Source organism: Podarcis erhardii, assembly GCF_964252035.2.
Source record: "Podarcis erhardii genome assembly, chromosome: 12".
In the NCBI taxonomy this organism is placed as follows: Eukaryota; Metazoa; Chordata; class Lepidosauria; order Squamata; family Lacertidae; genus Podarcis; species Podarcis erhardii.
Genome location: NC_138513.1, coordinates 20,100,032 through 20,125,317, shown reverse-complemented (window position 1 = coordinate 20,125,317; position 25,286 = coordinate 20,100,032). Strand labels below are relative to the sequence as shown.

The 25,286-nt window shown below is 42.3% G+C and overlaps 1 protein-coding gene and 1 long non-coding RNA gene across 2 annotated transcripts in view; one reads left to right on the top strand and one right to left on the bottom strand.

The window, feature by feature from the left end:
• MALRD1 (MAM and LDL receptor class A domain containing 1) overlaps positions 1-25,286 on the top strand; it is a 238,211-nt gene that overhangs the window by 100,995 nt on the left and 111,930 nt on the right. Inside the window, exon 29 of the mRNA XM_081881827.1 lies at positions 2,066-2,223. Coding sequence (XP_081737953.1) covers positions 2,066-2,223 — 158 coding nt within the window. The remainder of the gene's footprint in view (positions 1-2,065; positions 2,224-25,286) is intronic.
• The window catches only part of LOC309325795, a 46,189-nt gene continuing 35,642 nt past the window's right edge, over positions 14,740-25,286 (bottom strand). Inside the window, exon 3 of the long non-coding RNA XR_014150013.1 lies at positions 14,740-15,642. This is a non-coding gene — a long non-coding RNA (uncharacterized lncRNA). The remainder of the gene's footprint in view (positions 15,643-25,286) is intronic.

The window sequence follows — 25,286 nt, the reverse complement described above, 5'->3', positions numbered from 1 at the left end:
GGCAAGTTCTAAATCGGATTAGAGTCCTGTTATGAATATCTAAATTGGTTAAATCCCCAATGCTGAAAACAGTTCTATAATGCAGTTATAACACTGTTTTGCAAAGCAGCCTCTTCTTAATTGTTGCTTTCTCAGAGTGCAAGGGAGTTGCACACTTGTTTCTCAGGTTGCAAAGAGAAGCCATATCACATCGGTACCAGGTAACAAGCCGAGCCAGTCACCAATTAGACATTTCACTGAGTGAATAATTCCACAGAGTCAAGACTAAACATTCAAGCCTTTGTCACAACACCCCTGTGAGCAATCTAAGTTGCCAGCTGAAGCTGGGTAATCGCTCCATAAAAAATTAAGGGGTGAGCTAGCAGCAGAAGCAAAGGCCCAGGTGCTGAAACCATAGCCTGTATATGTAATCCAAAAGGAAAGAGATACAAACAGAAGAGCTGGGAATGTCCATAGGAGACAAGTGGCTTCTAGCATTGTTCCGTGTGGCTTATCTGCTTCTAACAATTCCAGCTTTCCATTTTTATGTTAAGTTTCTAGCCTTCATGTTTAGAAGAGTGATTTGATCATATGTGGGCAAAAATCACCTCCAGAGTCTTTATTGCTAAAAGGGTTGCCTAACCTGGTATTTACAATGCCTTTTTCATATTATGTACTTTCCTGTGGCTAAGCAAAGAAACATCAATATAATTGTACCTCTTGCTCTATAAAGGAACTCTGTTTGTAATAAATGTTTCAGCTGGCACCTGAAACATTTTTGCAAATGATTTTCTTTTCATCATACACTGGAAAGTCATATTTCATGCTATTTGTTTGAACCCTCAGTTCCTCAGCATCATTATTTCCATGGCTGTGATAATACACAATATGCCTATAGTGTCAGAAGTGACCTTTTCTTTGCAGTGTTTAATGATGATTAGATCTTCCCCCTGGAGTTGGCATGCCAGCATTCATTTCCCAACAATATTGTTGCAGACTTAAAACAACCAATGAATGTCAAAGTGAGATTCACATTGTGGGGGGTATGAGGGATCTTCTCCATTAAGAGCTTTTATGTCCATACAAAAATATATGTTGAATTGTATGCCACCATCAGCATGCACAAAGCTTTACAAAGAACAGAGGGACAGGTCTCTTTCCCAAGGATATTGCAATCTAGAAGTCAGCAAATGAGAAGCAAAGGAAGTTAGGGTACCCACGTGGTCATGGGAAGAGTATACATTTGTACATTTACAAATGCTTGATTACAGTTGAAATGGGGATCAGAAGAGTGATTATGTTAGAAGAACTAGGCATGGAGGAAGGGTTTAATTTCCTTTCATGGTCACAAATCACCCCATGTAGGAGAAAAGCCATCAAATGCAGAATCAGCCAAACCAGTTGCTATGACAACAGCCCAGTGCTGTCTATATAAGTGATTAAGGCATATCAGCTCGTTAGTCAGTCAGTGAGTCTGTCCGTTGTGCCTTGGAATTGCTGGAGCAATATAAATACTTTCCACTTGTATATCTGTGTCTGCAAAGCCTACAAGCTGAATCCAGAACTGTATTACTGAAGCCTGAGCTTCTGTAGAAGTAAACTATTTTGGACCTTAAGCTGTCCTATGAATGCAGAAGGTTAGGGAAACCAAGTCAAGTTGGTCTGGGCAAAGAATAAATTATTGGGGTTGCAGCCAAGTTGTCCCTAGTGGAATGTCTGCTACCAAATACGTTCCAGGTGTAAGAGTTTCATATAAGGGTTTTCAGCAATAAAGAGGCTATAATGGAAGCTGTTCAGTGCTGGAGGTGGTTCTTACACCTACATATGGGCATGGGTGGAACACAGTACAGCATCTGCTATGTGACTGCATAGATGACTTAAAAACAACACTTAAACAACAACTTGTTTTCTAACCATTCCACAGACCTCTTCATCCAAAAATATTCTGTGTGATAAGAGGTGGCTAAGAGAGGTTTTGCTTAGTACAACAAGCTCTGTAGTGGTACTTTTTCCATTTCTCTCCCCCCCCCCCCGGCTGGTTTATTATTGTTGCCGTTTTCACATCCTGCATCATTTCTGATTCCAGGACAATTCCTCTACCTTGAAGCGATGTCACTAGGAGTAAGAGGTGAAAAAGCACTTCTCAAGAGCTCCAGATGGGCAGAGTCTAGCACCACTTGCATGCTGAGTTTCTGGTACTACATGTCTTCAAAAGCAACAGGACACATCCAGGTTCTCATTAAGGTAATAGTTTCACTTCCCCATCGTCTGTCAAATAATTGATTCTTCCACTCTCTTTGTCAAAGTGACATGAAAGCTTCTTAACAGAGGGGCTACTAGTCACCAAACCTACTGTTTAGTTTGTAAAAAAACAACAACCATGAACATTTGTTGGTAAAATAGAGGGGGTGGGGAAAAGATAGGAGTGAATTGAAGCAACTGCATGTTGCCGCAAAGTGTGCATGCTCTGAGTCTGGAACTGATTTTAGAAACCCTAATTTAAAAGAGGTGGCATATAGGGCAGATCAAATTAACAGAATGAGAAAGGAATGAAATGGAGAAAATCTGTTCATTCCTTGAGTGAATTTGCAAAATAGTATGCACCCAGAAAAGTCATAGCACAGGATTTTGTTTACCTTGATGAAGAAGAATTATGATTATAATTTAGCACAGAGTATGCAGAATCGTGACTGCATAGCTTACTTCTTCTCAATGAATGTCTGGCAGCATTTTAATTCCACATTGTGTCATGGTTTACTTTTAACTTGCATTGCACCCGGCTGCTTTGAAAGCACCCTTTAACACCATGGCATGTCATTTTAGGGAGTGAAACTCAATTTTTGCAAATTTCTTCAGTGAGAGGTCCTAAAAATAGGTTTTTGGGTTTGAGGAATTCAAATCTGCTGTTGTTTTTGTCATTGGACAACATTTAGCTTCATAAGTCTGCGTTTGATGAAGAAGCACATAAACTGCTTTCGGAAAACCAAAGAATTTTAATTTTACCTTCTGAAAATGTCAGTAATGCTAAATAATAATATTTAATGTAAGTGCAAGTACTTGGTAATCTTTTTAGTGATTTCTATGCAAATTTACACACATTTTACTAACAAAGCAAAACTGAATTATATTTGTTTAGTCGTTTAGTCGTGTCCGACTCTTCGTGACCCCATGGACCAGAGCACGCCAGGCACTCCTGTCTTATATTAACTTAGCCCAAATAGATTTTGAATTCTCGAGTCATATTACAACTTTTTAGCACCCCTCATTTTTGGAATTTGAAAATTGAAAAATTCAACATGCCCTATGTGTGACATGCTATTAGTTTTTTAAAATGGTATTGTCCTACCATAAAGTGAGGCAGAGCAAAATGAAATGCAAAAGAGGAAATACCCTTTTACATAACCTCTATCTTCTGTTCATTATGAAGAAATTGTTCATTAAGAGAGCTTTTCCTATCTGCACCCTTTTCTCTTTACTTTCTCCATGCAACAGTTTCCCTTCAAACAACAGACAACTGTCACTTTTTTTGATACTTTTCATGTTAGCAAAATGTTAGCTTTGTATATGGTCCCCTGTCGATTGAGAGCAATATGTAACCGTGCAGTTCTGAAATGGTGGCATCTGTCATCAGAAAATGTTCAGCAGCCAACATAAATAGAATGAAAACATAAAAGACACACCTGTGTCATTTTATTTCTGCATTTCCTTCTCCCCCAGCACTCTGCCACTTTTGTCTTTAAAAATGACATTTTACCTTCGCTATTCCACATGGATGAAAGCATTATTCAATCGTGATTCTTGGCAGGACAGGTGGAAAGGTGTCACCTGACTTTCTAAAAACAATCAAACAAACATTAAAACCAATGGCATGGTTAGCTGCTTGACTATTATCCTTGGCCACTATTGTTTGTGCACAGGTTCTGTTATGATGCAAATACAGAATAGTCTGAATGGGACACTCCAGGGAAAGCTGCACTGCCAGAGCTTTGCAAGTGCTTCAAAGGCACACCGCACAATGGGTACAGATGGAAAGTGCGTATATGGTAGGAAATGGTGCATTTATAAGGCAAATCAAACCATGACTTCCATCCTAAGATAAGTTAGCTGAAGTTTGCAGAAGGAAAATATACCCTTTTCTATTTCCTCCAATTACCTGATTGTCCTCCCCACCCTCCAAAAATGTGGAATAGGATGCTGGAGGTGGGGGTTCCCAGAATTGGGATCAGAACCTAAGATAAGTTATTGACATTTATGGAAGGATCGTTTCCCACCCCCTCTGCCCCTGTGCATTCAGCCATAGCTACCTTAAGTTAATTTAACTTAGGCTCGAAGCCTATGAGTCTAGTATAAATAAACACACTATTAGTAATCTTACATCCTAGTGTGGAATCATTATTTTCCAGTATAATAATAATAATAATAATAAATTTTATTTATATCCCGCCCTCCCCAGCCGAAGCCGGGCTCAGGGCGGCTAACAACACTAAAACAGTACAACATTATAAAACATTATAAAAATGGATTAAAATGAATTAAAATCAAAATTGATGGCAACCATAAACTAAAGTTTTGTAAAGATTGCCAGAGGAGGGAGTCAGGCTGCGCCCTGACCAAAGGCCAGGTGGAACAGCTCTGTCTTGCAGGCCCTGCGGAAAGATGTCAAGTCCTGCAGGGCCCTTGTCTCTTGTGAGAGAGCGTTCCACCAGGTTGGAGCTGCAGCCGAAAAAGCCCTGGCTCTAGTTGAGGCCAGCCTAACCTCTCTGTGGCTTGGGACCTTCAAGATGTTTTTATTTGAAGATCGTAAGTTCCTCTGTGGGGCATACCAGGAGAGGCGGTCCCGTAGGTACGAGGGCCCTAGGCCGTATAGGGCTTTGAAGGTTAAAACCAGCACCTTAAACCTGATCCTGTACTCCACCGGGAGCCAGTGCAGCTGGTATAGCACCGGATGAATGTGATCTCTAAGCGAAGACCCCGTAAGGAGTCTCGCTGCAGCATTTTGCACCCGCTGGAGTTTCTGGGTCAGTCTCAAGGGCAGCCCCACGTAGAGCGAGTTACAATAATCCAGTCTGGAGGTGACCGTCGCGTGGATCACAGTGGCTAGGTCGGGGCGTGAGAGGTAAGGAGCCAACTGCTTAGCTTGGCGGAGATGAAAGAATGCCACCTTTGTTATAGCTGCAATCTGCGCCTCCATAGAGAGGGAGGTATCGAAGATTACACCCAAACTCTTAACGGACGGTGCTGGCACTAATTGCACCCCCGCAAGAGATGGGAGTTGCCCCCTCAGCCCCCCGTCGTCCCGTCCCAGCCAGAGGACCTCTGTCTTCGAAGGATTTAACTTCAGCCGGCTCCCACGTAACCATCCAGCCACAGCCTCCAAGCATCTGATCAGTGTGTCTGGGGCAGAGTCCGGGTGGCCGTCCATCAACAGATAGAGTTGGGTGTCATCAGCATACTGATGGCAGCCCAGCCCAAAACTCCGGACAAGCTGGGCGAGGGGGCGCATAAAGATGTTAAAAAGCATTGGGGAGAGTATTGCACCCTGGGGCACGCCACACACCAAGGAGTGGCGGGATGACAATTCCCCCCCAAGCGCCACCCTCTGTCCCCGACCGGAGAGAAACGAGCGCAGCCATTGAAGGACTGTGCCCTGGATCCCCACGTCGGCAAGGCGGTGGTCCAGGAGTTCGTGATCGACCATGTCGAAGGCTGCTGACAGGTCTAGAAGAATCAGCAGCCCCGACCCGCCTCGATCCAGCTGCCTGCGGAGGTCATCTGTTAGGGCGACCAGAGCCGTCTCAGTCCCATGACCAGCGCGGAAGCCGGACTGGAATGGATCCAGAGCCGATGTTTCATCCAGAAACCTACCAAGCTGTTCAGCAACCGCTCTCTCAATCACCTTACCCAGGAATGGAAGATTCGAAACCGGGCGGTAATTGGATAGATCTAAGGGATCTAATGATGTTTTCTTTAAGAGCGGGCGCACCACTGCCTCCTTCAGTTCCCCTGGGAATGTCCCGGTGCCAAGGGACAGATTGATGATATCCCCCAGGGGGGCCCGCACCTCGTCTGGACACGCTCTAATCAGCCAGGACGGGCACGGGTCGAGAGGACATGTGGTGGGCTTTCCAGCTCGGAGGAGTCTGTCCACATCGGCTGGGGGTATCCGGTCAAAGTGGTCCAATACTGGACCCGAGGACAGTCGAGGGGCCTCCAGTTCCTTTATTGTATCCAAATTGGCAGGGAGGTCATGGCGGAGCAACAAGACCTTCTCCGCAAAAAAGCTCGCAAATGCCTCACAGCTGTGTGTCAAATTGTTATTTAAATTTGGCTGTCCTTCGAGGGACGTTAAAGACCGAATTATACTAAATAATTGCGCCGGGCGAGAGCTAGCGGATGCAATGGAGGCCGAGAAGTAAGACTTCTTAGCGGCCTTCACTGCCATCTCATAGGTTTTCATAAAAACCCTATAAGATGTTCTTGAGGCTCCGTCACGGGCACCCCGCCATACTCGCTCTAGCCGTCTGAGGTCCCGCTTCATTTTCCGGAGCTCCTCGGTAAACCAGGGAGCCCGGTTTCTGCGGGGTCGCAGAGGGCGCTTAGGTGCGATCTCATTGATGGCTGCCAGGAGCTGGGTATTCCAGGCCTCAACAAGCTCAATCAATGAGTCGCCAGGGGGAGAAAGGTCCCGCAAGGCTTGACGGAATCTATCAGGGTCCATCAGCCTTTGCGGGCGAGCCCAAATTGGCTCGCCACCCAAGCAGGGTGGGGGTGGAACGTCAATCCTGGCTTTCAGGGCATAGTGATCAGACCATGGCACCTTCATCGAAGGAAACATGATCACATCTATACCGACGCCAAAGATCAGATCCAGCGTGTGGCCTGCTTGATGTGTGGGGCCCGAAACAAACTGGGAGAGCCCTAGTGTCGCCATGGAAGACACCAGGTCCAGAGCCTGCGAGGAGAGAGTGGCATCAGCATGGATGTTGAAGTCCCCCAATACCAATAGGTTAGGGAACTCCAAGGCCCAGCCGGCCACCGCCTCCAGCAGGCCTGACAGGGTGGCTGCTGGTGCGCTGGGTGGCCGGTACACCAGCCAGACAGCCAAGCTCACCTCGGAGCCCCACACTAGGCCAACACATTCAATGCCGGGGATCGATGGCTCACTGTAAAGTTTCCCAATGGTCATTTTGTTAGGCACATGATTGGAGTCCCATTGACACAATCTGCCTCACTCCAGGCTTTGGATGTACTACATATTTATCGTGGAACAATCGCCTGCCATTTGTGAAATTCAAAACCTTGCTATCTTCACCAAAATGTATACTGATTTTTTTTGTGCTTGAAAATTATCTGCAACAAATTACTGTCAACCTTGCCCAGTTATGCTGAAAGTAATTCAGATGCCTGAAGATAAATGGAAATTTCAATATTTAGTCCCCTGGTGATAAGCTATCAGAAATATCAAAACAATAGAAGTATACCCCCCCGCCCCACGGCCGCCCAAATTAGCACAAATGTCTAACAATCACTGACCAATCTTCAGCTAGCTGCTCAATTTAATGGATCATTATGAGAAGTGTATACTGCTCCCAGAAGCTCTCAAGCCCATAAATCAAATAGCTAGGTGATAAATGTCTGTTCTGATTATTGATGTGTTTTCAAAATTAGTGTGATGTGGCAGTGATGGCCATGTGCAGAAAAATCAAAATGAATACATTTGCTCAGAAAGATATTCAGAATTAAAACTTTATGTGGAACCACTCTTTTTGCTTAACTACTTTAGACATGAATAACAGTAAACTACTTACTTTGTACTTAATAAGCTCAGTGTGATATAAATATCTAACGATGCATGAAGGTGTTGGACTTTGGAAAATTAATGTTTATAAGAAGCAGCTATTGCCATGAAGATAAAGCTTTTGCTATATGCCCTGGAGAAGCTGCCTATACTATTAAATGGAGTGCTATGCTGAGACATTTGGTCCAAACTTTTTTCAGCTCTTGTGGGAGAAGGGGTGAAAATCTCAGAGCATTTGGACCAAGGTGGCCAAGGTTTTGGGTTTGTTTCTTAAAAGAATAAAAGATTCACAAGCTGCTTCAAGCGTCGGCTAGGCTACCCTCAACAACCTGCCAGTGTCCCCCTCAAATTAAGGACACAGTGCCTCATGGGAGTTATGCTGCATCACAGGGGGTGGCCCATCCTGTTTTACCACCTGAGGCGAAATGGGAAGGTGCTGCCGCTGCCGCCAAAGCCTCACGTGAGCTTTTAAAGATTTTTCCAGAGGCTGTAGCAGCAGCCACACAACTCTGGCAGTGGGAAGGGTTCGCCGCTCATGGGATTGCAGCAACTGCTTCAGTCTGCCTCATGGGTGGGCCGGCGTGCTACACCATGATGTCATTCCCTGGTGCAGTCTTAGGGTGGGAAATGTCTGCCTTAAAAGAAAGGAGCAACAGATAGCTGAAGGCACATTTGTATATAAGAAAGACCTGTAAGACTTTTTCTTAGTTGTAAATGATATGTGGAGTGGCTTCTTTCCTGCTGGGGACCATCAGACTTATAGTTAGAAAACTAACCCCCACCCCACCCAACCGCTTTTGCTTTGTGCAGTATTTTTAGCTAAACAGAGGCATTGTGGGACCTTTCCTGTCTGGACATTGCCAGCCTGCCCCCTCATGTTAGCTCTGTCTTCAGTCCCCAAAGTAAGGCTTTTCAGGTTTAGGGAAGGTGAGAGTGGAACTAGCAGGGTTGTGGGAAATTCCATTCCTACTTGGCATTTGCAGTGTCATATACTTGGCAACCGTGTCTATATCATGTTTTTATTTCATATAAAGAACAACAGATTTTAAACGACTATATTTATATAATCCCATTGCTGCTTAGAGAAAAATAAATCTGCACTTTTTGTTTTTGTAAAGACCTTTATCTTCCGCTCAGCTTTTAGCTCAGCTCTCTTGATCAAACATCTGGCGCTCATTAAGTCGATGAAATATATACAAATTTAATTACTATTTTCAACAGTAGGTTGTTGAATTGTGTTCAGAAATAGCTTCAACAGTAGATTGGGGAGTTGTGTTCAGAAATAGGCCACAAAGGGATGTTTCCTTTAAGTCTCCAACTGTCAGCTACCCTAAGTTTGACCCCATTTTGATTGACATACCACTTCATTGGTGCTTTCATTTGGGTTCAAGAATATACTGCTTTTGCGTGAAGTTTATGGTATTTTACTATACTTTCTCTCTGGCCTACATAAACATTCTAAAAGATACCACATAGAAAATCCCTATTTATATTTGCCAAGGCATAAAAACAAAACATGGGTAAACCCAAGAGGGAAGACTGGATTATACTGGATGGTGCAGGGAGAGGGTATCTTCTCTTCTCACTCACAGTTTCCCTTCTCACTCACACAGAGTTTACTATAGATCCCCAAGCCAAATGGAGGACATAGATGATGCCTTCCTGGAACAGATGGCCAAGCATGCAAAAGGAAGGGAGATAGTAGTAATGGGGGACTTCAATTACCTGGATATTTGTTGGATGTCAAACTCAGCCAAGAGCATAAGGTCAAACAGACTCCTCACTGGCCTTGCAGACAACTTCGTTGTCCAGAAAGTGGGAGAAGCAACAAGAGGAACAGCCATTTTAGATCTGGTCTTAACCAATGTTGATGACCTGGTTAGTGGGGTAGAAGTGGAAGGATCATTAGGCGCGAGTGATCATGCTCTTCTGAAGTTTACCATACAGCGGAAAGGAGCAGCCAAGCATACTAGGACTCAATTTCTTGACTTATGAAGAAAGCCGACTTCATAAAACTTAGGGAAGTGCTGGGTGAGATCCCATGGACAGTAATACTAAAAGGAAAGGGAATTCATGATGGCTGGGAGATTGTTAAGAGGGAGATCGTAAAAGCACAACTTCAGGCAATACCAATGAGACAGAAACATGGAAAGTGCCTAAAGAAGCCAGGGTGGCTATCTAAAGAACTTTTAACTGAGTTAAGATTAAAAAGGATGTGTACAAAAAATGGAAAAGGGGGGAAACCACCAAAGAGGAATTCAAACAAATAGACAGCACGTGTAGACACAAAGTCAGAAAAGCTAAAGCACAGAATGAACTCAGGCTTGCTAGAGAGGTTAAAAGCAACAAAAAAGGCTTTTATGGGCATGTTCATAGCAAAAGGAAGAACAAAGAAACAGTGGGGTCACTCAGAGGAGAAGATGGTGAAATGCAAACAGGGGACACAGAAAGGGCTGAACTCCTCAATGCCTTCTTTGCCTCAGTCTTCTCCGATAAAGAAAACAATGCCCGACCTGAAGAATTTGGAGCAAATGATTCAGCAGAGGAAACACAGCCCAGAATAACTAAGGAGATAGTACAAGAATACTTGGCTAGTTTAGATGTATTCAAGTCTCCAGGGCCAGATGAACTGCATCCAAGAGTATTAAAAGAACTGGCAGATGTGATCTCAGAACCACTGGCAGTCATCTTTGAGAATTCCTGGAGAACAGGCAAAGTCCCGGCAGACTGGATGAGGGCAAATGTTGTCCCTATTTTCAAAAAGGGGAAAAGAGAGGACCCAAATAATTACCGCCCAGTCAGTCTGACATCAATACCAGGGAAGATTCTGGAGCAGATCATTAAGCAAACAGTCTGTGAGCACCTAGAAAGGAATACTGTGATCACCAATAGTCAGCATGGATTTCTGAAAAATAAGTCATGTCAGACGAACCTGATCTCGTTTTTTGACAGAATTACAAGCCTGGTAGATGAAGGGAACGCAGTGGATGTAGCCTACCTTGATTTCAGCAAGGCATTTGACAAGGTGCCCCATGATATTCTTGTAAAGAAGCTGGTAAAATGCGGTCTTGACTATGCTACCACTCAGTGGATTTGTAACTGGCTGACTGACCGAACCCAAAGGGTGCTCATCAATGGTTCTTCTTCATCCTGGAGAAGAGTGACTAGTGGGGTGCCACAGGGTTCTGTCTTGGACCCGGTCTTATTCAACATCTTTATCAATGACTTGGATGATGGACTCAAGGGCATCCTGATCAAATTTGCAGATGACACCAAACTGGGAGGGGTGGCTAACACCCCAGAGGACAGGATCACACTTCAAAACGACCTTGACAGATTAGAGAACTGGGCCAAAACAAACAAGATGAATTTTAACAGGGAGAAATGTAAAGTATTGCACTTGGGCAAAAAAAAATGAGAGGCACAAATACAAGATGGGTGACACCTGGCTTGAGAGCAGTAAATGTGAAAAGGATCTAGGAGTCTTGGTTGACCACAAACTTGACATGAGCCAACAGTGTGACGCGGCAGCTAAAAAAGCCAATGCAATTCTGGGCTGCATCAATAGGAGTGTAGCATCTAGATCAAGGGAAGTAATAGTGCCACTGTATTCTGCTCTGGTCAGACCTCACCTGGAGTACTGTGTCCAGTTCTGGGCACCACAGTTCAAGAAGGACACTGACAAACTGGAACGTGTCCAGAGGAGGGCAACCAAAATGGTCAAAGGCCTGGAAACGATGCCTTATGAGGAACGGCTAAGGGAGCTGGGCATGTTTAGCCTGGAGAAGAGGAGGTTAAGGGGTGATATGATAGCCATGTTCAAATATATAAAAGGATGTCACATAGAGGAGGGAGAAAGGTTGTTTTCTGCTGCTCCAGAGAAGCGGACACGGAGCAATGGTTCCAAACTACAAGAAAGAGGATTCCACCTAAACATTAGGAAGAACTTCCTGACAGTAAGAGCTGTTTGACAGTGGAATTTGCTGCCAAGGAGTGTGGTGGAGTCTCCTTCTTTGGAGGTCTTTAAGCAGAGGCTTGACAACCATATGTCAGGAGTGCTCTGGTGGTGTTTCCTGCTTGGCAGGGGGTTGGACTCGATGGCCCTTGTGGTCTCTTCCAACTCTATGATTCTATTCTATTCTATTCTATTCTATTCTATTCTATTCTATTCTATTCTATTCTATTCTATGACAGTGCACCTCTTTTATCTCCAGTCCCCCAGATGCCCACATGTAGGCATAATTCAAAAAGACAAGCCCACATAAAATCCAATGCATAGAGTTCAAAACCTCATTCCCTGATTTTAATACATTTATTTTGTTACAGCTTCCACATGTACTGAAAAATGATCTGATTCTCCGTGCTTCAGATTAAGATCTTTGGTCCATAATAAAACTAGACCCAAACTGGCTGCAAAGGGTGTGAAGTGGGATAACACAAATGCCTTTGTTTTAACATTGACCTTTACTCTTATCCCAGGCTTATTAATTTGTAGCATTCCCTTCCCTTTACCTTTACTAGCAAAACTACATTCTGAATTTAGTGAAATCATGTATCTTGTAATTGCAATATGCTACTCAACCAGTAAAATTATTTTATTTGTATAATCATTGGCATAGTTTTTGGATATTTATACATTCAGGTAGCTATCCCATAATGGTAACATGAAAACAGTAGGTATTTTCACTGCTGTTGCCTGTCACAATCAATTAATTGCATCTAAACAGAAATGAGCAAAATCTTAATGGCATTTTGGAGAGCAAGACATACCAGCCAGCTAAAGTTAGCCTATATAAGGGCAGCCCCATAGCCTGACCTACAGCTAGTGGAGCAGCCAGGCATAATGCCAGCTGGAGACATTTCCTACAATCCACAAAGCTGTTAATGGATTAATGTAGTACTGAATCTGTCACCTGGACACTGTAGCTTCTTACCAGGTGTCATCAGCCATCACAGCTGTTGCCTTTTTCAACTAGCATAAGGAAGGGATGGGAACCAAAAGAGGTAATATATAAATAGCCTGTTTATTGGTCAAGATCCAGGTGCTGAAAATACACAGTCTTCTGAAATGTCCTGATTAGGTTTGGTGGAATGTGATTTCCATTACAAACATTAGAGCAAAATCTAGAATAGGGGGTCAGTTCTGGATGAGATGCCACCAAGATATATATCACAGTGGGCTGTCTTGCAGTATTTGCCTTGGTGCAGAACAAGCATTACATACTCTCAAAGTTCATATTTGATTCAGATTTCAGACTTAGTTGGAGAGAAATTTAAGCCCTGTCTTATACCCACTCACCTTGCCTTCAAGTTCCCTCCTACTGCCTACCTTTATTGATGCTCTGATGGCATCAGTGGAATGGAGGGACATCTCTATCCCTCCTCACCTCTCTGATGTCACTCACTATTATTCTGCATGCCAGGTGCTGGGAAATTAGAATTCAGAAAATTAGATTCAGAAAAAGAGGCTTTTTCCAAGGTTTTTTTTTTTGGGGGGGGGCTGTTTTCCCCACCCCAAGCCGTGTGTGTGAGAGATAGATAGATAGATAGATAGATAGATAGATAGATAGATAGAAGGAGAGATTGGGGGGGGGGTAGTGACATGTTGTATGGTGTGACCAGGAGACGCAGTTGTGGAGCCACATTCCTACTTTGTGAAAGTAAAAATACTATAAACAGCATAAATCTTCTTCAGGCATTCTAGTGTGTAAAAGCAACATGTGATGAGGTAGAGCAGGGACAAGCCTGCTAACTTTCCTTTCCCCTCCCTCCCTGTCCACAAGCTAGAGGGCAAATTTCTGCAGGGGGAGCCTCCAATACTCGTTGAGACTTTATCTTGTGGTGAGCCTCCATCAACACAAGAGGCTCCCTACTTCAGAACTTCACCCTCTAACTCATGAAGGGTAATGGAATCAATGGTGGGACACAGAACATAACATGTCCATCCTCACTTTATATCACGTTTATGCTGCATTTTCAGACCATACATTGGGCTTTCTCTGGAGTTATTGAAATCACAGCTTTTCACCTCCCTATAACATGCATGCTGGTAATAATCTGTGTCAGTAGCTGACTTTGGACCAAGGGTTTGATGCACTGTACTGAACTGAATAAAAAAATTCCTTCCAGTAGCACCTTAAAGACCAACTAAGTTAGTTCTTGGTATGAGCTTTCGTGTGCATGCACACTTCTTCAGATACACTGAAACAGAAGTCACCAGACCCTTCTATATAGTGAGAAGGTGGGGAGGGGTATTACTCAGAAGGGTGGTGGGAATGGGTGATTGGCAGATAGCTGTGATGAGCCTGTTGACGACTCTTAACGACTGCAATAGGTCTTACAGGAAAAAGCAAGGGGTGAGAAGGTGAAAAATGGCTTTGTCATGTATAATGAGATAAGAATCCAATGTCTTTGTTCAGACCAGGTCTCTCCATGGTTTTAAGTTTGGTAATAAGTTGCAATTCAGCAGCTTCTCTTTCCAGTCTATTTCTGAAATTCCTTTGTAATAGAACAGCTACTTTGAGATCTTGTATAGAATGTCCTGGGAGATTGAAGTGTTCTCCTACTGGTTTCTCTGTCTTGTGATTCCTGATGTCAGATTTATGTCCGTTTATTCTTTGGCGTAAGGTTTGGCCTGTTTGTCCAATATAGAGAGCTGAAGGACACTGTTGGCATTTGATGGCATACACAATGTTAGACGATGAGCAATTGAATAGTCCCGAGATGGTACTATTGTACTGAACTGAGTTTCTAACTTTGATGGGAGCTGCCTGAGGCTTGAATCTGATTGGCTATCTGTTTCAACTCCCTGTAGGCCATGGTAGCAAAATTAATCCAAAATGTTAATAGAAACAAAAGGTAAATAGCTATCAGTCATAGTGGAAAATCAGTAATAATAGAAAATCCTTTGGGAAAGTAATGAGATCTTTAAAGTATGGGCAAAGGATTTTATCATTGGCTGTGTTGCATTTTCTACAAATGAGAAATGGAAATTCTAGGCTTATTGCAGGTAAATTATCATAAGAGAATCTTATGCTACTCTTAAACTGCCCAATTTAAAAACTCAGTCAAAGCTTTGCTGACCTGGAATAATAAACCTTTCCAGTGCACACAAGACTGGATTGCTTTGAATAAGGGTCACTAATGTGTTTTTGAGTTTTCTGACAGTGCTCAAAAAAATGGGTGAGTGGGAATATTTTTAGAATGTAAAAAGTATGATTTCCATAGACTGGATAAAAATTCAGGTAAAAGAGTAGTAAGAACTGCAGTTGGATTTTTGGGATTATTTTCAATATTGGCCAATTTTTTCCTTTGAAAAGATGGGCAGATTTAAGATTCACATTCACTATAGTCCCCCACCTTTTCCCTACTGCATTAGTAGCCTGCTGCAAATGTTTGAAAGGGAAAGGTTCCCTGTTCTTGATCTGGATCCACTTTAAAAGCAGGAGATGGCTTAACTATACTGTTCCGTTTTCCTAGTCATTTCAGCAGGTAGCAGATTTAAGTGTCCAAGGTTTGTTTTCAGCATACAATTGCTGGAAGCAAACAGGAAATGGCTACAGGGTCACATCTCCATAATAGTTGGATATTAAGTATGAAATGCCTTTGTGGGAGAAGTCTCAATTTTTAATTATTTGCATCAGTTTACATACTGCAGAGACACTCTCCTGTGCAAAAAACTGGTGTTTAGCTGCCAGGTTCCTGCTTTTGAAATCCACAGCACCATAAAAGAAGGACATATGACCTTCTTTTCCAAGGATAAACCAAGATTACCAAAAGGTACAATGCAGATGACTCCTCTTTTGCTGGTTGGAAAGATGAGGGCTGCAAATACTTTGATGTTTTCCTCTTGAGCCTAGCTAGACCTGGCAAAAGAAAATAGAGATTACAGGCAGGGTAGCATTGGCATTGACACTTGCTTTTTACCTACCAACGCCAACTCCTGTTGTGCCCCTCCCACTTGCCTGTTTCCCCAGATGCAAATATACTTGGCGGCAACAGTTGGCTCTGGAAACCCACCCACAATTCAACATTTCCATTGGAGACCCAGAGCATCTCTCATAGTGTAAGCACACAGCCAGGAGGCCACTGATTGGGAGAGGGCTTGCCTCATACTTGGTGCTAGACCTGGTAGCAAAGCATCTCTCCTTTTAATTCCCATTTTATCCTATACTTAATCCCCCCCCCACCGTTCAAAATGAGCAAATTTGCATCCACAAGCCCTTAGCAATTAAAATTTAATATATGCCCAGTAGGATAGTTGTGTCCTTTAATGATTCTATAGTTTAGAGACGTGGGCTGTGTGTGTTTCTGCAGAGCCTTGGAAGTGTTCCACTACATAGCAATGGCTTTGGTTAATCTAGCAGGCTTAGAACATCAAGCACAGTGGCTCATAGAACTGTGCAACTAGTTCCACATGCATGCCCAAGGGAGCTTTGGACTTGTGTTTCTCCAGCAGCTCCCTCATGGTGCTTGGCAAACTGCTTTTGAAACTGACAAGAGCTTCAAATATCCTTTGTGATATGCCATGGAAATCTTCTGTTCAAAGAGAAGAAACAGTCAAAAATCTGACAGGACATGCAGAAGCCCTTGGGTCTGCCTAAAATAGCAGTTTGGATGCAAGCCGATATGTTTTAACTTATCTCAGTGAAATTGAAAGCTGCTTCAACAGAAAATAATCCAGCTCTTTGCTAAAATGGTTGTTTTTTAATTTCTCGTGTCTAGCATAAAAGCTAAGGTAGCCATTGAAGGAGAAGAGATCCTACATTTAATTGTGGTGATGATCCAAAGTAATTTACTTTACTGAAAATAGTAGAAGACACTAGTTTTCTAATTAATTGTATAAAAAGGTCAAATAAGGCTTTCATGTAAACTGCATTATTTAACAATCATCTAAGTGTAAGCCAAGGAAAGATTCTTTAATTAGAAGCATCAGCCCATTGCAGCTGCCAGCTTCCTGCAGGTTAGGAAAACAAATTTATGAGCGGTAATACTTAACTAATATCTTCCTGGTATCTAAAACCATATTTAGGGCTGTATGTATTTCAGACTAAAAATCAAAAGCAGAGATTCTGAGAGTCCATATTTATTCTGTCTCACATAAAGATGAATTTTTCAGTAAAATATTGTTGCACACCACCCCAGTCTCTAAGCAGTGCAAGATTTCACTCAGGGTTTGGTTTCCTTAGGATGAGGTACAGTAGAGACAGTGGTGCCTTTAGGATATATGGTTTGTTTACATATACAGTGGTACCTCGGGTTACATACGCTTCAGGTTACAGACTCCACTAACCCAGAAATAGTGCTTCAGGTTAAGAACTTTGCTTCAGGATGAGAACAGAAATCGTGCTCCGGCAGCCCGGCAGCAGTGGGAGGCCCCATTAGCTAAAGTGGTGCTTCAGGTTAAAAACAGTTTCAGGTTAAGAACGGACATCCGGAACGAATTAAGTACTTAACCTGAGGTACTACTGTATACAACCTGAGCCTTTGATAAAAGGGCTCACAGCATTAACACCCCAGAAGGTCTTGCTTTTCCCATAGTCACATGCTTGGATTCAAGCAGAAATCAAGCATGTCTCTCCCTCTCAGCCTTCTGCCTGCCACCTGCTTATGGTCCTCAACTCTCTCTTTGGTCCTTCTAACTACTTGCCAGCTTTATTTATTTTGCTAATGGACACTGAAATCCTGTCTCAAACCACCAAACTCTTATGCAGCCACCTCTCTGACTTCTGAGATTTCAGCAAACATTATGCACACATTTTCAAGCATACATTAGTCAGTCAGGGATTTAGAAACTTGATCTTAATGTGATATAAGGTAGCTTGAGGAAGATGAATTTTGTGCCCATAGTGGTACAATCTTTCCTTTTCTTTGTATTCATACAGAATTGCAGTTTTGCATTCATACGTCATTGGCCCTATGTCTTCTCCCCCCACATCTTGAGGGTGTTCATTCAGTACATTCTTACAAGTCACATTGTACCTGAGCAACTCCACATGGTTTGTAGTAGTCCATGTGCCACGTAGCAAACCAGCAGTGTTTATTTGGAGATCCAATCAAGGCCAGTGTATACCATGCCAAATTCTGACCTAACACTCCTTGGCTCCCCTCAATCAAGGTGGGATCATTTGTCTTAATGATGGTAACTCATGCTGTGACTCCAAGGATTTTCTCTTCAGACATGTCTCAGTTACAGTAACTACTAGAATAATCTCTCAGGGCATGTATATTTCCCCCCTAAGAAAGTGAAGAGACTAAACTCTAGATAGGTTTGCACAGGAATGAAAAGTGCTGGAAAAACATGTGTTCACTGGAAATTTTGCAATAGAATAGATGTGAAGAGGCATGGCCTATATCATGCTGGAATCGATGCATCTGGGAACAAAATTGAAGCATCATGCAGCTTTAAAGCCATTTGTTTAGGCTTGTATTTTGTACATTTTGCCATCTCACCAGCTAAAATATTACCTGTGCTACTGAGCCAGGGCAAAGATAAAACTGCCCTACCATCTGTCAAATGAAAACCCGTGGCTTATTTTTAGCTTTTATTGGCTCTTCACCTGAACTGTTCCCTGGCACCACTACCTGACCTACACCAATTACTTTCTTCACTTTTCTCACTTATATTAGTTTTGTCTAGGAAAGAGAGAGAGAGAGAGGGTGTTATTCCCAAATAGGGGTTCTTAATTTAACCAAGAAGTATCCATGTTCAGATAGGAGTCTCTTGTGCTAGCAAACTCATTTCATTGATCAGTGAACAGGGAAGGCCTTGCAGTTCAACATACTATGCAGTTTGTCATATTTGAAATGTTTCTCTTTGGCAGTGTTATATTCTTGACAGTCTGATTTTGGCTAAGCTTACATTACAGATGTGTAAGAATTTATTATCTCAAAACAGTACTTGTTATGTACCACTTAACTACCCACTTAACTGGGTAGATCCCAAATCCTTTGATTCTAGATGTAGTAGAATGTTAACCCCCATTTCCCTGAATGTTTTAGCAATCTTTCATGCTCTGATTGGATCCCAGACTACTAACCGACTGGGAACTGTATATCATCCCTAATCTTGAGCAAGGGGCAGGTGGGGCTCATCAACCTGGAAAGGTAGCCCACTTAGGAGAAGGAAAACGCTAACCATAAACCTCTGCAGCCTTGTGGCTATACTAATTAGTGAGAAAGGTTTCAGGAATAAACTCTGAGAAAAAGTCCGTACCCATTACCTTGCAGGACATCTTCAGGAGAAGAAAAGGCTAAGGAGAAACCCTACACAAATCTGGAGCAGGGTCTCTAAGGTGGTTGGATGGTGTCTTGTATGCCTCCTTCCAGCACTCCTGCAGCCACGTTGGTGCCAAATGTATTGCTCTGCTTTTCTTTGGACCACATCAGTGAGGTCTTGTCGTCTGGGCAGTCCAGGACCTCCATGCACACTGCCAAGACTTGTGCCCCAGAGAGGACACTTCAGTGCCGCTATGTGGGAGGAGGCAGTTATGAGTCTCTGCAACCGCAGCAGACACTGTGATTCTCCAGCGGTTTGACTTCACCCCTGGAAGCACACGCCATTGTCTCTTGAGACAGATGGATGCCAGCAACCATTCCTGACCATCTCTGTGTAACCTCTGTTTAATTTGGAACAAAGGCAAGTAAGAGGAGATATGATAGAGGTGTATAAATTTGAACATGATGTGGAGAAAGTGGGGTAGAGGAGAGAGTTTTTCTCCTGACATTACAACCGAGGATCGTCTAATGAATCTGATTGACAGGAGACTTGGGACAGAACACAGAAAGGACTACTTCACAAAAGTAGTACAAAGTGTAGATTTGAACTCTGGAATTCTTTTCCATAAGATGTGGTGATGGGCACCAGTCAGGGATGGTGTGTCCTGTTTCGCTGTGCCCTGACTCTTGATATCACCTGCAACTGCTAGCCCTGCCAGTGTCAATTTTGGGTGGTATTGATGCTCTTAGATCAGGGCTGCAAACTGGCAGAGGGTCCTGAACAACCAGTTGAAGACCAGCACCAGTTGAATATATTCCAACAAAAAAATCCTGGGGTTTGGTCTCTAAGTAATTTCTAGTCAATTAAACAAATTAAGCTGCTATATTCTGAATCAGACCCTCAAGCCTTTTCCACCTGAGATCTTTTAACGGAAGATTCCTGGGACTGAACTTGGGACCCTTTGCGTACAAACAATGCTGTTGAAACACATGCTTTTCTCACTTCACAAAACTCAATTCCGTTGCCATTTGAGCTCCCTTGCCCTGAAATTCTTTCTCTGTTGATAATTAAAAACAAGATATATTACAAGCATATGTGCCAATTTTGCGCCTGCTTGGTCGGCATTCATCAGACTAACCATTCAAAGATGGCATTGTGCTTTTTAGCACTCACTAAGAAATTGATTGCTTTAATTCCTTACTCTTGCTTGCTGAAATTGACTTGAAATTTTAAAATGGGGGTGTATTTACAGAACAGCGCCTTGGCTCCTGGGCAATCAATTGGTTCATGAATGTCAGTGTTTGGTTGCAGGGACACGGTAGTGGAGGGACACCTTGGATCTGTGCTTCTTCTCAATCTGCTACTGAGAGGTTTATCTGGAGGTTACAGGGGAGATTTTCATGACTGCTTTCTCTCTCTCTGTGTGTGTGTGTACATATATGCATACAAAAGAAAAAGACAGGATATATAGATATATGAATGAAAGACAAGCTGTTCTGACTACTCGTGGCTTCTACTCGTCTAGAAAATCTGTGTTCCTCTGCCTTGCAAATACCAAGCAGCATTGTAGGGACACACATTGTAAGGTCTTTTAGAGACAACAAGAACAGCTTCAAGCTGGGGGATAGCACTGTTTATTTTGGCTGCTGCAGTCATTTTCTGGCCAGCAGAAAAGGATCAGGGAGAGGAACATTTTGAGCAGGAGTAGCTGGCTTTTCATAGGCAAAGGTCTACACTGACACATGGGTCAACCCTCTGGGGGCCTCATGTCAAACTGGTATGGCTGAACTGCAACAGTGGTGGTGGAGAGAACTGCAATTCTCAACACCATCTTCAGAAACCTTATTCTACACTATTTAAAACCGTTTTCATAATTCATGATTAAGTTTAGTTTTTAAAAAAATAAAAATCAAAGGACAAGTTTGGAGGGGATGTTGTAGGGGTGCCACAAATAAACCATTTGGGATCGTGGTGAGGGGACTATAGGAATAGTCAGCTTTAAAAAAAAATGGCATCACAGCAAAGGACCCATGGGAGTGGTCAGGATTTTACCACACAACTTAAAAAAACCCCAAAAACAAATTAGGGGTGTCCTTGAGGGTCACAAAAATCTTCTAGAATTATGCTATCACTAGCCTGTGGAAAACAGTCAGTATATTTCTGTATATATAATAAAAACTTTCAGGATTATTTTTTCTGAGGGCAGAAAAAACTTTATTTTGGAGAGAAAGAGTGTTCCATACAGTAATCATTTGTCTCATTTGAGGGTGCAGAAATTTAGAGCACATGGATGAAATAATACTTAGTTTCATAGGTTCTTCTCATGGAGAAGCATCTTCCATCATTGGAGCTAAATGAGGGGAGGAGACATCAAGGCCAGAAGCAGGACCCTTGTTACTCAGTTAGCCCTAATGGATTTAGTGTTTTACTGTTTTGACATGGATGTAGCTTTGACTTGTTTTATATTATTTTGATGTATGTTGTGGTTTTAAATGTTGTGATATTTTGTGCTGAGCTGTTTTCCGTTAACTTCTTTGAGACTGGGATATAAGACTAAGATGTCAGCAGTAAATGAAATTGTACACGTGCAAAACATTGCAAGCCCATTTAGTACAGTCATGAGGTTTACGATGTGTGCACCAATGCCAATTCATTCCAAGGCGAATTTACATGTGCACTCCTACTGAGCTATTCCTCCCCCTCCTTTATGATTCATAAATTTGTGCCAAGAAGCAAAAGGGATACAGGCAGTATTCATTCCTCTAGGTCAGTGGTGGCTCACCTGCGTCTCATCAAATGTTCTTAGGTAACAAATCTGATCATCCCTGACCATTGGCAATGCTCGCTGGGGCTGATGGAAGCTGGTATCCAACAGCATCTGGAAGGCTACAGGTTGCACATTACTCTGAAAAGCAGGCAGCTTTTCTTTTCTTTTCTTTTCTTTTTTGGCAGCTTTTCTTTTGATGAGAATGACAACATCTCTTGTCTCTTAGCTAAGCAAAGCAAAGCAAAGCAAAGCAAAGCAAAGCAAGAAACTAAGAAAAGGAGCCTGCCTTGCTACCTACCAGATGCCCCATTTGGAGTTCCATCTGTTGTACCTTAGGACATACTGCTATTACAAACCAATTTGCCCAAGAGTTTTGGCTAAATTCCAGAGATATCCCTGCCGTGATTTATTTATTTATTTCTATATTATTTTGCCATTGACATACTAGGGGGAGATGTTGGCAGATTGCCAAGAAGATTTTTTTGTGGGGGCGGGAATATTTTTTTTAAAAAAAAAAAAATATTTTCCTTTGTAAATTACAGAATCTCTGAAACTATGATGCAGAAATATTGGCACCTAGTATGCTAACTATGAAAGAGTCATGGAAGGAGAGATTTTTCAAAATGCCTAAAAGGAGCATAGTAATGTAAGCATTTGTAAATATGGGTAATGCGGGGTGGGGGGGGTGGGCTATACCTGCAGATGTAAAACTGTTAATGAAAAGCTGGTATAAAATTCTGGTGGGAATGTTTGGATGGAAAGCTTCTGAAAATCTCTGTGTTTTTGCAGCCTAGAAATGTGGACGATGGTGTGTGGGGCTGAAACAGTGGCTGCCTTTTGAAGCAGTGGCTGCCTTTTGAAGCAGTGGCTGCCTTTTGAAACAGTGGCTGCATTTTGAAGCAGTGGCTGCATTTTGCAGCATCACATGGTGTGCATGCGTAATGAGAGCATGTTGTGCAGCCCCGACTCCCCTCAGTCACGGTGGGCAAGCTGGCGTGCCTGGGCTTTAATAAGGTCTAAACTACAGAATGATTGTAGCCAACCTCTAAAAAAAAGGCAGCCCATCCCACAACTGCAAGGTTCGGTAGGAAGTAAATACAAAGAAGTGAACCTAGGAAGCAGTCTTGTGTGAAGTAAGGTCTGTCAACCCCAGTATCATCTATTCTGACTAGTACTGGCTCTCCAAAGCTTTGCTGCAACCTGAGAAACCTTCAACTGGAGATCCAAAGCCTAAAAACAGGGACCTTTTACACAGAAAACTCTGGGTCTCAAAAAACTTAGTTTCATTGCAGTGGAATTGGAACTCAGTTTCATTGCAGTGGAATTGGAACTTATGAAATCAGCCAGACACCCTTAGTGCCAGGCAACATTTTGAGAAACTAAAAGTTGAAGTGCAACTCTCTTGAAACCTCTGGCCTGTCAACCTGTGAATTTGGGGTTCTCCTTTAGTATTTCATTACCATGGAAAGGCACAGCATCATTCTCTTTTCAATATTCTGCATAAAATGCTTCATTTGCCACTTTAATGCAGAACCCATTTGATATATTTGCAGTGTAAATGCTGCTCTTGGATGCTATTGTTGCCTGTGTGAGGTGTATCTAATTACTTTGAGGCTGCAAAGAGAGCTGTTTTGCAACAAAAGAAAATTGGCACTTTCTCAGTCAGACAGATTACCTTTCTCAGCAACATTTTATGTTGCTGAAATTACTAATAAATTGCAATTTGTCATGGTGTTTGTGCTCCAGAACTGTCAGAGGAACTAGTTCCAGAATTGTTGTCAGAGGAAAAAACAAAATCCCAAAACTTATGCTTTTATGAGAAAAATAATGTCTACATTAATAATAAAATACCTAACATATCTAGATGAAGACATTGCTGCTGAAATCCATGTACTGTATTATGCTCAGGCTACACAAGGGAACAGGTGTCCTAAATAAACATGGTCACATTAATGCTATGTTTTATTTATGTCCCATGACACCCCGGGAATGAAAGTGCAATTTTCTGCATCCATACAAAGGAATTAGCAAGTATAACTGTTGAAAAAATATCACTGTGTTTTCAAAAGTAGCAATGAGACCATATTCGGTTCACATAGTAATTTTAAGATTAGATTTTTCTGCTTCCTCCATTAGCACTAAGGTGAAGTAGTCATGTGATTATATGAACACATGCTCCAAAATATTGTCCCCGCCACTGCAAAACTACTGAGATGGATCTAAGTGAGGGTTGTTGGTTTTTGGGTGGGTGTGGTCCCAGATGACTATTGATCCAAAGTTGGTTGAACTGCATGCAGATTGCAGTCTCTGTGTGTGGTTAACTAAAAAGAGTTGCAAAATTGAAGTTACCCCGCCCAAATGAAGACAGGCATCTCTTCTGAGTTAGTGTCCTATTTATTGTTCAAGGTCAGAGTTAGAACTATAAATGAATTGTAGTTGATGTTTGCACTTTCCATAAGGTCTCTTGGTATAAGGCTAGAGGATATCCAGATGACAACCTTTCATACCCTGGAATGGAGGAGGATCCATGTGAGTTTTTAAATCCCTTCCTTTCTTGTCTGGAACCCTAGCCAGAGCAACACCGCATTCAGACTCCTGTAGCGTTGGACAGAAGGTTAGATTAATGAGGCTTCTGCCGTAGAAGTCAAAGGCTTTAATATCTTCTAAAATGTGCTGCAAATTTATTCTGCTCGTTTGTATAAATGGTTGCTCAAGGCTGCTAAAAGGGGACTGCACATAGACCCTTAACTTTTTAAAAATACAGAGGCCTGCATAAATATATAAGTAATTGCTAGATCTGAACTTTGACAATATTTGAGGTGAGAATACCACGCTGCTGCTCAAAATTGAAATGCTTCTTTAGAAATGGCACCAATATGAGATTATTCTCAGAAATAAAGTCAATGGAAAGATTGCATTCTTTAAAGTTATTGAGAAAAGCTAGTCACTCTGATAAATCCTTGTAGGGAGATATTCTACAGTAGCATTTATATAGCACTTACAAAGATTAAAAACATTTCACATTCCTAGTCTGTAATCTTTACAATGAGTTTGTAAGAAAGGTTGATACTAGAATTGCTGAGGCAGGGTCATGAGCAACAGTTTAAGGTGAGCCAGGAGCCCAGAAGGAAGACCTGGGGAACAAGTAGGGATGGGGAGGAAATTCTATTCACTTTGCCTTTGAGGGAGAGCCTACAAAATTCACATTTTCCAGAACAATATGTGCACCAAAACACAATCATACTTTGAAATTCAGTTTTCTGAATTTTGCAATGTAGTTCTCTAGAAAGGAATGTGTATGAATGTGCTTATATTAGTGAAAATAACATAAAAAAAGTTTCACACTTTTCTTTTGGTTTGCTTTCCTCCTTTCTGGTGACTGTGTTAGGACCCCTCCACATGTCCAGTTTACTGTGCATCTGTAGTGATCTGAGTTCATGTTGCTATCAGAGCATTCATAGGCAATCACACTTTCAGTACTATTTGTGCCTACAAAAGTTTTAGGATGATCATACTGATTCATT